General features: G+C 46.9%; 2 protein-coding genes and 1 long non-coding RNA gene across 8 annotated transcripts in view; 1 reads left to right on the forward strand and 2 right to left on the reverse strand.

Moving 5' to 3' along the window:
* FBXL20 (F-box and leucine rich repeat protein 20) overlaps positions 1-3039 on the reverse strand; it is a 124877-nt gene extending 121838 nt beyond the window's left edge. Inside the window, exon 1 of one of the 3 annotated variants that reach the window (XM_074388691.1) lies at positions 2668-3039. In XM_074388691.1, the coding sequence (XP_074244792.1) occupies positions 2668-2715 (48 nt within the window). In that variant the 5' untranslated portion in view covers positions 2716-3039. Of the gene's footprint in view, positions 1-1835; positions 2157-2667 lie in introns of those variants that run through there. The other 2 variants (XM_010341802.2, XM_003931186.4) reach the window with 2 other exon arrangements.
* Positions 3040-3829: 790 nt separating this feature from the next.
* On the forward strand, positions 3830-7070 carry LOC141581867 (uncharacterized). The gene is made up of 2 exons (XR_012514662.1): positions 3830-4564; positions 5953-7070. It is a non-coding gene; the product is annotated as an uncharacterized LOC141581867 (long non-coding RNA).
* MED1 (mediator complex subunit 1) overlaps positions 4769-16391 on the reverse strand; it is a 59651-nt gene continuing 48028 nt past the window's right edge. For 2 of the 4 annotated variants that reach the window (XM_074388685.1, XM_074388686.1), the window contains 3 exons: positions 15335-15430; positions 15116-15221; positions 5898-11183 (listed from right to left, as the gene is read on the reverse strand). In XM_074388685.1, coding sequence (XP_074244786.1) covers positions 7937-11183; positions 15116-15221; positions 15335-15430 — 3449 coding nt within the window. In that variant the 3' untranslated portion in view covers positions 5898-7936. Of the gene's footprint in view, positions 11184-15115; positions 15222-15334; positions 15431-16391 lie in introns of all 4 variants that reach the window. The other 2 variants (XM_074388687.1, XM_039476815.2) reach the window with 2 other exon arrangements.

Genomic DNA, 16391 nt, shown 5'->3' on the forward strand with positions numbered 1-16391 from the left:
ATTCTGGCATGGAACACTTCACATCATACTGAGGGAACAGCTTTTAGTTTATAAAACACTTTAATCATGAAACTGTCCAAGGATTCCCCCCTTAATATTTTTTAAACCTTCTCAGATAATATTTAGAAAGCTTTAGTTGCCAGCTACGTCACAGTCAAGTTAAATAAAGCAACAAATTTGTTGCTCTTAATAAAGCAACAAATTTTCTTAGTATTTTATTATAGTATGTCACCACTACAGATTGTACATTAAAATATAAAAGAATTATAAAAATAGAAAATAACAGCATAATTTTAAAGCACATACAAGAGAATACTTTCCAACAATTATTCAACCTAAAATGAACAGCAAACTGATAAAGATATAATTCCACAGGCAAAAGACTGTCCCTGACTCAAATCTTCAGAATCTGGAACTCCCTTTCAAGATTTTTAAAGTAGTACTGAATATGAAACCATCATAAATTAACCTACTGGGGCTCTGTACATTAGAGCCATCCAATGTCCTATTAACCACCAAATAATATCTACCATAGCATTTTCTTCTCGTGATCAAATTAAATACTAAAACTCTAAGAAGACCAATTCTTTGATTTTCTCCACTCCTCGAGTGCAACAATAACACTGTAGCTCTGAACTTAAACTCACCCCGAACACTTCCTATCTTGATCTTCACGGATCAATTCAAATCATTTTCCCGTTCTAATAAGAAGAAATCAAGGTGGCACAAAAGGAGTCATGAAATTTAAAAAAAAAAAAAAAAAAAAAAAAAAAAAAAATCAAGGAACAAACTGACGACCCTTAAAATTTTTCACCCCCTGTACCTAGTAGTCAAGCTTCTTAACTTTTTTCTCGCCGACTTACAATTTCATCTTTCAAATGGAGACGAAGAAAAACACCGAGTGAGATTGTCCAAGCTGTGAGTGATACCAGGTCAGCCTGGTTCTCTGCCAGAAAAGACCAGGTGACATTTATTCTTCCTGTGTAAGTTTCTTTCTCTTGTCCCTTCAAAGAACCTTCCAGTATACTGTTATACTATTGTAATTCACCATTGCTTCCCAATGGAATGAATGTCTTTCCTGCCCGGTGACTACTCTCTACAGATGCTTCCAAGACTATCCACTCAATTCCAGGACTGTAAACCTCCCTCGCTAGAGGAGAAAAAGTTCCTAAAAGACAGATCGGAATGGATTTGCTGAACTTTCGTCCCAATCTCAAAGCATGTAGACATCCAAGGGTTCCCCAAAACAATGAGCTACAAAAGTACAGACTAAACGGGAAAGAAGAGGAAGTATCAGAACAATACCCAAACCAAAGAGCACCGAAAACCCGTGGTCGCCTCCATCATCCCGGTCTACCGGCCCCACTTCTCTAGTTCCACCAAGGTCTCAAACTCGGAGAAATGGCCCCCAGCCTCTCATTTCCACCCTCAACAGACAACAAACGCGTCACGAAGAAGGTGGCAGCGAGAAAAGCAGCAGGCTCTTGCTGACCGGAGCCGTGATGCTTTTTCTGTTGGGTAGAAGGCTGCAAGCCAAGGGTTGTATAAAGAATGAAAAGCTGAGCGATCCTGGGGGATGGGGGGAATTAGGGCGCCCGAGCTAATCCCCTGCCGGGGCCCGCTAGTGGGAAGAGACGGGGGGCGAACCGGCAAGCGGACTGGGGCGCCGGGCTGCGCTGGGCTTTCAGGTCGCGAGAAAGGGGAGCCGAGTCTGGCAGCCCCGCCGGTGGGTGGGTGGCGGCGCCCGCCAGGGAGGAGACTCCGTGCGGAGCGGACGTTTCGGGACGAGAGAGCGCGACCCGCCCTCCTCACGCCGCCCGAGCCCAGGCTCACACCTCAAACCTGCTCTTGGTCACTCCGTTCACGTCTCTCCTCATGGGGCCGGCGGGTGCGGCCCGGGCCGGGCGCTGCGGCGAGCGGAGTGCACAGACCGGGGGCCCAGGACAGGCCCGGGAGTTCCGGGACGGGGACCAGGACGCGGAGGGGCCAAGTCCCGGCCGTGGGACGGGAAGGAGAGACCTCTCGGCTCCGACGGGGACTCCACCACCTCCCGCGGCGCCGGCGGCCGCGACGACTGCTCGTCGCTAGCTCGGCTCTCTCCACAGCCTCAACTTCAACCCAAAACAAAAACACTCCCCACCTGCCAGCAACGCCGCTGCTCATTGGGCAGAGCCGCCCGGGCCTCGGCGAGCCTGGGAGGGGGAGGGGCGGGAGGGGGAGGAGCGCGGCGGCGGCGGCGGCGGCAGCGGCGGCGCGAGACCACCCCTCCCCCACGCGGGGCCGGCCCTGACAGTGCGCCCTGGAGCAGCCGGAGCTTGGCGGCGGTGGCACGACCCCCAGCACCTCCGAGGCAGCTGAGCCCATCGAGAGCAGGCGAGGCAGGGAAGGGCCTTTGCGTGTGGAAAAGGGGGGCTGTGGGGTGGGCGCGAGTGCGCGCGTGCTCGCGGACCGGAGAGGGAGAGAAGAGCAAGACCGCACTCTGCGCGGGGGGTCCCCTCTTCTGCCCGGTGTCCCCCTCTCCTCCCACCGCAGACAGACAGGCACGCACCCACCTGCACAGAACTCAGCTTCTGCCCGCGTCTCCCATCCCTCGTCACTTGTTCCCCAGGAGCCTGTAAGGCACATACATCCTTCCCGGCCACCCAGCTCCCTTCCCCTGTCACTCACTGTCGCCTTGAACCCAAAGTGCAGCAGGCGGTCCCTGCTTGGAGCCATTTTCCTCCTCTTTCTGGATGTCTCTAGATTGGGGCACTGCGGCTGCCGCCGCCGCCGCCTCCTCGATTGCCGCCGCCGCCGCCTCCCCCGCCCCAGTGGATTGCATTACGGGGTGCTGCAGGGAGGCCTGGGGGGCCGCTGCGGGACGCTTGTCTCCCGGTGCATGGCTTGGGAGGGCGGGGGCTGATTGTGCTGAGCGGCAGGCCGAGTGCCCGCCCTGGTCCCAGGATAGCTGCGGGGCGGCACCTGGGGCCGGGGTCTGGGCGGGGTGCAGGGCTGGAGCCCGGCAACCCTTTCTATGGCATGGGGAGGGGCGCGTGTCCGTGGGGGTGGGGCGGGCGAGGCCGAAGGGCCTTTGACTTCCCCTGCTGGGCCGTCGCTGGCGCCCAATGGGCTGCAGCGCCTGCCCATCCGCCAATCAGGGCGCTGGTTGGTGAGAGCCTCGGCCTGACGCCACTTTGGCGGGAGAAACAAGCGTGAGTGAGCGAGTAGGTGGGGGCGTTTTCCCGGTAGAAGCGCTTCATCATACTCCGGGGCTCCTTGTATCGAAGCAGATCTGTGTCATCATTTTATATTATGTTTCAACAACTCTGGTATTCAAGGTCTCATAATTTATGACCGAATTTCTACGAAGGAGTAACTCAGGGTTTGTAGTTCGTTGCGCCTTCAAAGAGCAACAAACTATGAAATCGTGTCCTAAGCGTGAAATACTAGAAACTGTATAATAAATTCCAGCAGTCCTGGCAGGAGCAGCAGCACTGCTAATTGTATGCTTCCAAAGCAGTTATGACTTGTTCTTCCTCACACCCCTTTTAATTAATGGTTTTAGCGACTGACTTGTTTGCATCTAAGAAATTAACAAGACCAACAAGTGCGGTTGATCTTTAAGAATAGGCACATTTTAGCTGGAGGGCATATTACCAAACTTTTTTTTTTTTTTTGAGAAGGAGTTTCGCTCTTGTTACCCAGGCTGGAGTGCAATGGCAGGATCTCGGCTCACCGCAACCTCCGCCTCCTGGGTTCAGGCAATTCTCCTGCCTCAGCCTCCTGAGTAGCTGGGATTACAGGCACACGCCGCCATGCCTAGCTAATTTTTTTTTTTTTTTTTTTTTTTTGTATTTTTAGTAGAGACGGGGTTTCACCATGTTGACCAGGACGGTCTCGATCTCTTGACCTCGTGATCCACCCGCCTCGGCCTCCCAAAGTGCTGGGATTACAGGCTTGAGCCACCGCGCCTGGCCCTATTACCAAACTCTTAAAGCACTGTACAATTTTTTTTTTTTTTTTTTTTTTTGCTAAGAGTCTCAACTCTGTCGCTTAGGCTGGAATGCAGTGGCACGATCTCGGCTCACTGCAGTCTCTGCCTCACGGGTTCAAGCGTCCCAAGTAGCTGGGATTACAGGCGCGCAGCACCCCACCCAGCTAAGTAGAGACGGGGTTTTGCCATATTGGCCAGGCTGGTCGGGAACACCTGACTACAGGTAATCTGCCCGCCTTGTGCTCCCAGAATGCTGGGGTCTTTTTTTATTTGTAGAGACAGGGTATCCCTGTGTTGCCCAGGCTCATCTGCAATTCCTGAGCCCAAGTGATCCTCTAGCCTCCTCCGAGATTACAGGCCTCATGTGAGTCACCTCGATCGGCCCCCTTTTTTATCAATCCTAGAGGGGGGCTTCCTAAAAACAGGGACCTAGCTACAGAAAACTCATTCTCAGACCCGTAATCCCAGGTCTGTCTTCTCCTTCTGTCCAGGTACTTTTAATGTTTTTGCTTGAGTTCAGCCAGTGGAATAAAAAAGCCTTTTCATTCTGTCTCATCTGTATTCTCCCAGCAAAAACTACTGATGCATTTGGTGAGTAACAATGGCAAAGGGTAGAAAAACTGGCCTACAGATTAACAGAATGAAGACGTTTCACAGGTCAATTATCCATTTCCAGTGGACCATTTCAAGTAGTACTGAGGGAAGACATTTACTTTTGACTGACTCTTATTCACTGGAGTTTTGAACAAATGAAAAACGTATTCAAAGGCTAAAATTTTATTACACACAGGCACATTACTTTTTATCAAAGAAGTTTATTTGCATGTAAATAAACAGGTTATTTTGTAATGTTTCAGGGGAAAAAAAAAATCCCACAACAGATTTCATCTACTTTCAAAAAAATGAAAAACCCCAAAGTATTTACAGAACGGCCATATGCACAGAAAATCAAATTTGAAAGATTTATTTTTAAAAAACGACCCTCCCCAGCTGCTCCTGATGTACATTTTTAAACTCAAAATTTAAAGCTCAGTTCTTATAGCTGAGCATGTTTCCCAATCTAGCTTCTGAGATGTTAAGTACTTCCTGCCCCGCCAAAAACTAACTCGAAATGTATGGGGGGCAGGGGAGGAGGGGAGAAGGAAAGAAAAATTAGGTTGCCCAAGGATTGTGAATAATGTTTCCCATACTGACATCTTTAAGTGACTCAGCTGTGGATACTGTATGACTCACTGGCTCCCTGAAAGGGCTTCTGAGAATTCATGGTATTGCTGCACTTAATTTTTCCATCTAGGCCTGAAGAAGGAAAATCTTTCAAGAGTCACCAACCTCAAGCCTGGTTTTGGCAATTATATCCTGTTTGTCCCCACCATCCCACCCCCACCCGCTAAATACTTCTGTTTTAAGACACATTGATTTTGAACCTGAAATCTTCATGTACATCAGAGCAGGTTATGACCAAGAACCCCTAATGTTAAGCCAAAAGACAGAAGAGGAATCAGGTCAAACTGAGAATACATAAGACACCAGCAGCAGAAGATAGGTAGAAGTTGACTTCATGTCCTTGCCTTCTTTTGAAACAGAAGAATAAGTACACCTAGACAGGAGGGAGGTGTCCCAGGCTTGGTTTATTCTGCCTCTTCTCCTCCACCCTGTGGAGAAATGCAGTGCTCCCTGGTTCTCAGGCAGGGTGAAGCAGTTTAGCCCCGGCTCCCTGTTAAGCAAGTTCAGATGCTGGGTCAGTGTGGGGGTGAGCCCATCGACAATTCAGGGGCTTATCCTTCATCCAGATCCTAACTCGGGATTCTTTGATCTGGGATGAAGACAGAAAGAGAGAAAAGCTTCCCAGTTTACTCATTTTGGTATTTGTTGGCCCTGCTTGGGGGAGCTGAGCCCCGATACTATTCAGTACATTCCCAGTAAGATTTTCCCCACCCAGAACAAATTTTAAAAACCACGTAACTTTTTTTTTCCTGCAGAAACCAATGGGATAAGATTCAAAACTAGGTGACAAACCCGTGAGAAATCGAACCTGGCTGAATGTCTGAGAGGCTGCTATTGTATCAACATCACAAGATAAAGCACTCTGGTATCACCTGCCCATATCCTCGTTAGTGTCACCCAAGACATTTGACTCTGATACGGTAACCGATAACTTTTCTTGCTCCACTTTGCAATGTTTTGTTTCCTACATCTTATTACCTTGGGACACAAAAGTGGCAGAGTTGTTGAGAGCTGATGACCAGAAAAGGGAGAACACTAGAGGAAATGAGACAGGAAAGAAAGCCAAAGCTGATTTTCCAACTCTATGCTGACTCCAACCTGCAGAAAGAGCTGAATATAGAAATCTTCCATATATGATGAAGTCACTCCACTTATGACATAACACACAGAGGAATCGCCTGGCTTTTTTTTTTTTTTTTTTTTTTAACCCAGAAGAGTTGTGCTGGGGACCAGGCTCCATCCCGCTGATACAGATCCTGAATGGAATCATCAGGAATGGCACAGTGCAGGTGTCAATATCAAAGTAAGGCCGCAGAATTTTGAGAGGACCCTCCAAATACTGAGAACTTCTGTTGCACTCAAAACAGTCTCCTGGATTTCTATATTTTTATGTGAAGGGCTCTTATTGATGTCCCCCAGAATCCAGACTCAGACCTATTTCTCCAAAAAGGTCCAATTGGGTTGCTACATAGTAGCAAGGGTTTATCTTCATGCTCACCCAGCATTCCAGGCCCCCGTTACTTCAAGTGAGCTTGAAATTGTTTTAAGTGAACTATGGCTGCAGATTTTTTACTGTTTTATCTCTCAGGGAGCATACAGTGGAGTGATTAAAGTCTGGACTCCTTCTCCTTGTGATGAAGAGAAACAATGAGTCCAGCTCTTAGGAATGGCATCAGTTCTCCTGCAAACAAAATGCTGGGATGCAGAGTTTTGGCACATTGTGGAAACAGGAGAACTATTAATTCTGTAATGGTTTTCATGCCATCGGGTCAGGAAGGCTGTCCTACACTAAACCTTACTGCATCTGAAAACATGTTTACATCCCAAAAAGCCACCAGCTTTTTTTTTTTTTTTTTTTTTTTGAAAGGAAAATGAGATTACAAATCAATACCTCCACAGGGAGGTAACTCCTAATATTCCTATGATCTCTGAACCCTATTTAAAACCTCCTAAAATAAAAATATCATTTTGGTTTTTCTATTATATTTAACTTTAAAGGCGGCTCTGACTAATCTGCTTGGGCTTGATGCTACGTATTAGCACAAGCTATAAGCTCCCTACCACCATATAAACCTTGCTGTTCCGCCTCCTGTCATTTTGAACCCTAAACCTCATAGATTTAGAACAAAACACTGTATAAAAACAAAGGGTTAAAATATTACAAATAAATAGCTAAAATAATCTTCCCTCCCCCAGTCACTCCTAAGAAACAGACACCAAACATTACTTAAGTGTCCAAAATGACCAAAGTCCTTCATTTGCCCATGACTCAAATGGACAACTACCCCAAACAAAGTTGAACAACCTTCATGCAAATGCATCAAGGAATGTATTGCTTTTTCATTTTCTGCCCAGCCCTTCATATACATGCACTACAATGAGTTTAAAACATGGCCTAAAAATGGAAAAAGGGAGAAGAAAATATATGTGAGTATTTCCCACAAAACTGTTTCCCACCCTTCCCTCTCCCTACATCCCTCCCACCCCCCCTTCCCTTTCTTAAGCAAGTATTTTAACTTTTTCTTTCTGGCACAGGAACAAAGACTTCTTGATAACCCTGTGGCCTCTTTAACAGGGTCTGGATATGCCTTTCTAATTCACCCAGCTCGGTGTCAAAGCCATGCCATTTAGTATTCTTAACCGAATCAGACCTGTCGGACTCACCCCTTACAGTGGTTTGCCTATAAACTTAACAATAGTTTTTTTCTCTGCCCTTGTTTCTTTTAGGAAATAAGGTTCCTAATTTCCAATCAGGGCCACATCCATAAGATCATCATCTTCTTCCCCAATCATAAAGTCTGGGCTGAGCCTTGAGGGCCTATCTGTAGATAAGATTGTGTTACTTGTCATAGACAAGGACTGGTCTGAAGAGATGGGTGATTTGGACCAACTCTCTGGCTTGATGCTGTGAGATTTTTTCTTGTCTCGGTCTTTGTCCCGGTCTCGGTCCCTGTCTTTGTCTTTTACTTTCTTCTTTTCCTTTTTGTGCTTCTTATGTTTCTCTGTGCTGTATTCTGGAAGTGGTCGGATGCCATCATCTGAGCTGGGACTATTCTGGTAAGATTTCTCTGCTATGGAGGAGCCTGACTCACTTTCGCTGTCCAGATTCTGGGGGGTATATGCTGGTGACTTACTATGGCTGGGAGAGCCACGCTCATGCTTTGGAGTGGAACCACTGATGAGTGGAGAGCCATAGTTTTTAGAAGAAGCCATCTGAGGTCTAAGCCCTTCTCCACTACTTTCCCCAGGTTTCTGCAAAGTCACTTTGGCTTTAATGCTGGGGGAGCCTCCATCATGCTTACTGATGATAATTTTTGCCACACCTGTGCTCCCCACATTTTTTGACTCTGAGGTCTTCTTGGAAGAATCCACTGAACTCCCAGAGGTGGAAACCTTTGATTTGTCTTTATCACTTTTCTCCCGCTTGCCCTGAAACTCTCCTCCTGATATGTTATGTTTGGAGGACATAGGATGGCTGGAAGAATTTGTGCTCACCCCCATCTGGCCGTCCATTGGGTCTTCGCCTCCAGGGCCACTGGTGACAACCCCGTGCTTCAGTTTATCTATGACAGCTGTCAAGGACGGCTTCTTATTTCTGCTGGGAGATTTTCCTTTGGAACTCCCATGCTGGTTCTGAGAGGATGACATGGAAGAGCCACTTGAGGAAAAGGAGGAGGAAGATGCCGTACAAGAATTAGATGATGGGGGCGTTTTCTGGGACAATGAGCCTGAGGATCCTAACCCTGATGACTTCATGCCAGAGCTTGAACTAGTTCCTGACATATGAGAACCACCAGAACCTGAACTGATAGGGGACTTGGCTTTAGAGGATGGGGGAGTTCCAGGAACAGGCTTCATTGGGGAGGCAAGTTTGTCAGAGCCTCCAGGTGGCCTTGAATGAGAAGGGGATATGTTTGGTTTACTTAAAGAAGGATTCATAAGAGATGATGGCTTTCCTTGAGGTTTCATCTTGGTGCTGCTAGAGCTGCTGCTCAGTCCATGCTTGGTAATAGGAGAGGAGCCTGGCTTTCCCCCAGACTGCGAGGAATTTTTGGACTGGCCAGATCCAGAAGACCCCTGGCTAGAGTATATACTACTACTTAACTTGGAACTTGATGAGCCTTCTGATTTACTGCTTTTCATCTTCCCTGAGGTGGAAGCAGAAGATGAGGAAGAAGAGGAAGAATGGCTATGGTGGCTTTTGCTGCCTGAGGAAGACACAGAACCACTGCTGGTATACTGACTGTGAGAGGAAGGCTTACCCACCATCACTGTTCCCTTAGGAATCTGAATAGTGATTTTGGGAATGGGTGGTGTGGCAACACCTGGGGGAGTCTGAGATCTTCCTGAACTGCCTGGAGATTTAGATCCACCTGTACTGGTAGGAGGGGTAAAAGGTCGGTTAGAAGAACTATGAGATGGAGACTTTCCCTCAGTGTCTGCCTTCTTCCGCTTTGGAGGCTTATCTTTGCTTTTCCCATCATTAGAAGGGGTCCGACTGCGCTTTCCTGGCTTGCTGTCTAATCCTGGCCCCGAAAGAGTACTATTACTGGTGCCATTGCCTTCCTTTGCCCTCTTTTGAGTCTTTTCTTTCCCTAAGTCCCCAGTGGCCAGTAAAGGACCCTGACTACCACTGTGATGCTCCATAAGATCTGCAGGACCTAAAGCTTTGCCAGCTACTGATATAATACTGAAATCAACTGTGTCAGCCTGGCTATTGCCCTTAAACTTGGTCTCCCCATTATCACCTCCAAGCATTGGCACCCCCAAAGTATTTAGTGCCTGAGATGCAAATCCTTTGAAATCATCATTATCCCCACTTTGGCTGCTTTCATCAAAATATTCTTCTCCAAAACCACTTTGGCTCTGGCTGTTCAATAAATCAGGATTGAAATCTACTCCATCATGAAAAAAATGATTGGTAGGAGAGTCACTACTGGGACTTCCAGCAGCATCTGCAATAAGGTCAGCTGGATCAGTATATGGATTTTCATTATTGTTAGTTTGAAAGACATCAGAGTCAAAGAGGGTACTCTGAGAATGCCCAGAGCTTGAAGAATCTCGAAGAGGGGTGCCAATGGCTGGGCAATCATCACTAGTGCTGGGAAGCTTAGAAGCTTCTTCTGCAATGTCTGAAAGGATGTCAGTTACATCTGGGCCAATGCTGTCTGAACTGGATAGTCGGACCATCCTTTGAATACTGGGCTGGGGGTGAGGTACTGGTTGTGGGTAAGTTGTTGGGGGAGTGCTACACTGGCTTGGAGCTGGAGTGATATGTGGCGTATCCAGTGTGTCAGCTGTCATGTTGACATCAAAGATAGGGTTCTGTGAGTCAACATCCATTGAAAATAACTCCCTCTGAAAGTCATCTTCAGTCTGGTGCTTTGGTTTGTCAGGTGGTAATCGTGATGACTTCTTTTTCTTGGTCTTGTTGCTCCCCGAGCATATTTCCATCCGGGGTGAGCCAGAAGAGGAGTTCTGCCTTTCTAAAGGGCTGCTTCCATAAAGGGTTGAGAAATCCTGGGCAGGATTATCTTTAAGAAGGTTCATGAGCATCGGGTGGTTCTTGGTGTTGCCGGCCATCGAAGAGACAGGTGGCGGCGTGTGATGAGGAGGGGTCGGACTCGAGCCAATGGTAGACCCCCCGTTCCCTGTGATTTGCAACAAACTGGTAAGAATTGGGTTCTGAGACACCTTGCTGAAGTCCTCCCCATGGCCCACCGACTCATGCCGATCTTTGATGCTCATGCTCATATTAAACAAGGTGGTAATGGGACCCCCCGGAAAGGTGTTGGTTGGTGTAGTGGTACCACTCATTGGGTTGTTGCCTGTGGTCATGCCATACCCTGGGCTGCTAGCCGGGGGCAGGTTCTTTTTCACCATGTCTTCAACTGTCTCTGCAATGAGGGACAGTGCTGGGGTGTCGGCCTGAATGGTTTCAGCTTTCCTCCGAATAGCCCTCATCGTCACAGGGATGGACATACATCTGCAAGATAAGATAGAAGAAAACAACGTTAACATTGCAATAGCTGCTGAATGAGACCTGAGATTTAGATACAACGTAAGAGTTTTGCTGTAAGCAGCTTTCATGTAGGGCAAATAATAGTTCTATCAAATACCAGAGCTTTGGGTAAATTCATTAGAAAAATCTATGCCAAAATGAAATTGTCAACCTCTTAAGAGTCACACAACAAAAGCGAACTATAATCAAGAGTCCAAATAATTGGATTTCAAACTGAACTAAAAGAAAATTGATAATAATGGAACTCGGTAAGAAAATATCTCCTTAGAGCGGGTGCAGTGGCTCATGCCTGTAATCCCAGCACTTTGGGAGGCCGAGGGGGTGCATCACTTGGGGTCAGGAGTTTGAGACCAGCCTGGCCAACATGGTGAAACCCTGTCTTTACTAAAAATACAAAAAATTAGCCAGGCGTAATGGTACACACCTGTAATCCCAACTACTCAGGAAGAGGAAACAGGAGAATCACTTGAACCCGGGAGACAGAGGTTGTAGTGAGCCAAGATCATGCCACTGCACTCCAGCATGGGTGACAGAGGGAGACTTTGTCTCAAAGTAAAAAAAAGGGGGCCAGGTACAGTGGCTCACACCAGTAATCCCAGCACTTTGGGAGGCTGAGGCGGGCAGATCACGAAGTCAGGCGTTCAAGACTACCCTGTCCAATATAGTGAAACCCATCTCTACTAGAAACAAAAAATTAGCAGGGCATGGTGGTGGGTGCCTGTAATCCCATCTACTCAGGAGGCTGAGGCAGGAGAATCGCTTGAACCTGGGAGGCAGAGGTTGCAGTGAGCCGAGATCATGCAACTGCACTCTGGCCTGGGCAACAGTACAAGATTCTGTCTCAAAAAAAAAAAGAAAAAGAAAAAGAAAAAAAATGCCTTCCTCTGGGGGATTCGTATGATAATTACAGGGATATAAAACTTATTTTAATTAAGGAACCGTTAGAAAAATCTCGACCCATCAAGTTCTAAACCTTAATGGCCTAGATCATCCCAAAGCTACACTGTTATAAAAACTGCTATTTCAGGAATGAAATCTTGTTTATTATAAAGCAAAGCACTTTTTATTTTCCAGATAAATTTATATTCATAAACCTCAGTTTGCAAATGTTTTGCTCCGGAACATATGTCAGCATATTTCTTTTTTCTTTTTTGAGATGGGAGTTTCACTCGTTCTCCAGGCTGGAATGCAATGGCTCGATCTCAGCTCACTGCAACCTCCATGTCCTGGATTCAAGGGATTCTCCTACCTCAGCCTCCCAAATATCTGGGATTACAGGCATGCGCCACCACACCTGACTGATTTTGTGTTTTTAGTAGAGATGGAGTTTGTCCATATTGGTTAGGCTGGTCTCGAAATCCTGACCTCAGGTGATACACCCGCCTTGGCCTTCCAAAGTGCTGGGATTACAGGTATGAGCTACTGTACCCTGCCGGCAAACTTTTCTTATAAGGCCACATAGTTATCTGTTAGGCTTTGTAGGTCATATGTTTCCTGTCCACTTACTCTGCAATATTAGCTAGAAAGCTGCCACAGATATTTTTTTTTTTTTGAGATGGAGTTTCGTTCTTGTTACCCAGGCTGGAGTGCAATGGCGCGATCTCGGCTCACCGCAACCTCCGCGTCCTGGGTTCAGGCAATTCTCCTGCCTCAGCCTCCTGAGTAGCTGGGATTACAGGCACACACCACCATGCCCAGCTAATTTTTTGTATTTTTAGTAGAGACGGGGTTTCACCATGTTGACCGGGATGGTCTCGATCTCTTGACCTCATGATCCACCCGCCTCAGCCTCCCAAAGTGCTGGGATTACAGGCTTGAGCCACCGCGCCCGGCCTGCCACAGATACTTAAATGAACAGCAGTGTTCCAATAAAATTTATTTACAAAAATATGCTGCCAGATCTGGCTGTAGAAAAATCTCAAAAAATTACATATTAATGGTTCTGGGATGCAGACTGGCTTAAGTATCTCCCATGTAACATTTAAGTTGGTGTTTTTGTTTATTCGTTTTGAGATGAGATCTCACTCCGTCGACTAGGCTGGAGTGGAGTGGCACAATCTCAGCTTACTGCAACCTCCACCTCCCAAGTTCAAGCGATTCTCCTGCCTCAGCCTCCCCAGTAGCTCAGATTATAGGCACCTGCCACCACACCTGGCTAATTTTTGAATTTTTATTTATATATATAGTTTTTGTTTTGTTTCTTTCTTTGCTTTTCAGGCAGAATCTCACCCAGGCTGGAGTGCAGTGGCGCAATCTTGGCTCACTGCAACCTCCACCTCCCAGGTTGAAGTGACTCTCCTGCCTCAGCCTCCCAGGTAGCTGGAATGACAGATGCACACCACCATGCCCAGTTAATTTTTGTATTTTTATAGAGATGGGCTCTCCCCATGTTGGCCAGACTGGTCTCAAACTTCTCATCTCAAGTAATCTGCCCACCTTGGCCTCCCAAAGTGCTGGATTGCAGGTGTGAGCCACCATGCACGGCCTAACATTTAAGTTGTAAAATCTGGCCCGGTGGACCCAGTGGCTTACACCTACAGTCTCAGCTACTCAGGAGGCTTATGTGGCAGGATCACCGAACCTGGAAAGTCGAGGCTGCAGTGAGCCATCATCATGTAACTGCAGTCCAACCTGGGCAATAAACCCTCCCTCAAAATTTAAAAAAATAATTTAGGTCGGGCGCGGTGGCTCAAGCCTGTAATCCCAGCACTTTGGGAGGCCGAGGTGGGTGGATCACGAGGTCGAGAGATCGAGACCAACCTGGTCAACATGGTGAAACCCCATCTCTACTAAAAATACAAAAAATTAGCTGGGCATGGTGGCACGTGCCTATAATCCCAGCTCCTCAGGAGGCTGAGGCAGGAGAATTGCCTGAACCCAGGAGGCGGAGGTTGCGGTGAGCCGAGATCGCGCCATTGCACTCCAGCCTGGGTAACAAGAGCGAAACTCCATCTCAAAAAAAAAAATAATAATAATAGTAATTTAAAAACGTAAAAATGTTATATCTGTTAAGAATTGGCACACAGGATAGGTGAGAAAAATATCTGTATTTTATTATGGCTCTCTCCTGCCTTCAAGTACCATAATTCCAGGCCTGAAGTTACCTACTTTGCTTCTTGTTATTCTCATAGTAGTATTATTTTTAAATGAAACAAAGCTGGTCAGGCGCAGTGGCTCACCCATGTAATCCCAGTACTTTGGGAGGCCAAGGCAGGTATATCATCTTGAGCAGCCTGCCCAAGATGATGAAACCCTGTCTCTACTAAAAATACAAAGATTAGTTGGGTGTAGTAGCACATGCGTGTTATCCTAGCTACTCAGGAGGCTGAGGCACAAGAACTGCTTGAACCTGGAGACAGAGATTGCAGCGAGCCAAGATTGCAACACTGCACTCCAGCCTGGACAATAGAGAGAGAGACTGTCTAGAAAAAAGAAAAAAAAACAAAGTTCAGATTACTTTGAATCCAAAAGAAGAGAAGAGTGAAATCAAAGCAATAACTAAATTGCTCCTTTATTTGAAATTCATGCTAATACTGAAAACAACATTCTTTTTTTTTTTTAAACCTAGTCTCGCTCTGTCACCAGGCTGGAGTGCAGTGGCGTGATCTTGGCACACTGCAACCTCCGCCTTCCGTGTTCAAGCAATTCTACTGCCTCAGCCTCCCAAGTAGCTGGGACTACAGCCACCTGCCACCATGCCCAGCTAATTTTTGTATTCTTAGTAGAGATGGGCTTTCACCATGTTGGCCAAGATGGTCTCAACCTCCTGACCTCATGATCCACCCGCCTCAGCCTCCCCAAGTGCTGGCATTACAGGTGTGAGCCACTGCACCTGGCCCAACAACATTCTTTATCCATCTCTAAATTGGACTTAGCTGAAAAAGGGCCAAGGCTACCTTTGAACAACTTTGGCAATGAAGTCATCTGTGCAGATGAGTGCATCTGACAGCCCTTTGTAGAGTTTACAGCTCACATGTGTTGAGTCCTGCACATCCATTACCACTGAAAGACAAAATATATAGAAAATTATTTGAGATAGATTTAGCTTCTTTCCAAAAAAGACCTAGGGACCAAACTGCTCCGTTAAAGAAGTGTTAGCCACCCACACAACTCACCACACACCAGGGAGTCATTCACAGGGTGCTGAAAAGATACGCTGAAACGAGACTCTGAGAGAGGACACACTTCAAATTGGAGGAGCCCAGGAGAATCTAAAAGGCAAAGAGAAAGATCATAAAACAATCAACCAAATATAAGACTTCATGCAGACCAGGCACAGTGGCTTACACCTATAATCCCAGCACTTTGGGAGGCTGAGGGAGGCAGATCACCTGAGGTCAGGAGTTCTAGACCAGCCTGGCCAACACAGGGAAACCTCATCTCGATTAAAAATACAAAAATTAGCTGGGCATGGTGGCATGCACCTGTAGTCCCAGCTACTCAGGAGGCTGAGGCAGGAGAATCACTTAAACCCAGGAGGCGGAAATTGTGGTGAGCCAAGATGGTGCCACTGCACTCCAGCCTGGGCAACAGAGCTAGACTCTTTGTCCCAAGGAAAAAAAAAAAAATTAGCCAGGTGTGGTAGCACATGCCTGTAATCCTAGTTACTCAGAAGGTTGACACAGGAGAATCATTTGAACTTGGGAGGCGAAGGTTGCAGTGAGCTAAAATCACGTCACTGAATGCCAGCCTGGGTAACAAAGCAACAGTCTGCCCAAAAAAAAAAAAAAAAAAAAACACTTCACATAAATAATATTCCTTAAATGTACAGACTGAAATTCTTTCTCTCCCTTAGAAAATAAATCCCACACTTTTTTCACATATAAAACTTACTATGTTGGCCGGGCGCGGTGGCTCAAGCCTGTAATCCCAGCACTTTGGGAGGCGGAGGCGGGTGGATCACGAGCTCGAGAGATTGAGACCATCCTGGTCAACAAGGTGAAACCCCGTCTCTACTAAAGGTGCAAAAAATTAGCTGGGCATGGTGGCGAGTGCCTGTAATCCCAGCTACTTAGGAGGCTGAGGCAGGAGAATTGCCTGAGCCCAGGAGGCAGAGGTTGCGGCGAGCCGAGATCACGCCATTGCACTCCAGCCTGATTAACAAGAGCGAAACTCCGTCTCAAAAAAAAAAAAAAAAAAAAAAACAAACTTACTATGTCATCTATAGATGGT

Source organism: Saimiri boliviensis, chromosome 17 (genome assembly GCF_048565385.1).
Source record: "Saimiri boliviensis isolate mSaiBol1 chromosome 17, mSaiBol1.pri, whole genome shotgun sequence".
Lineage (NCBI taxonomy): Eukaryota > Metazoa > Chordata > Mammalia > Primates > Cebidae > Saimiri > Saimiri boliviensis.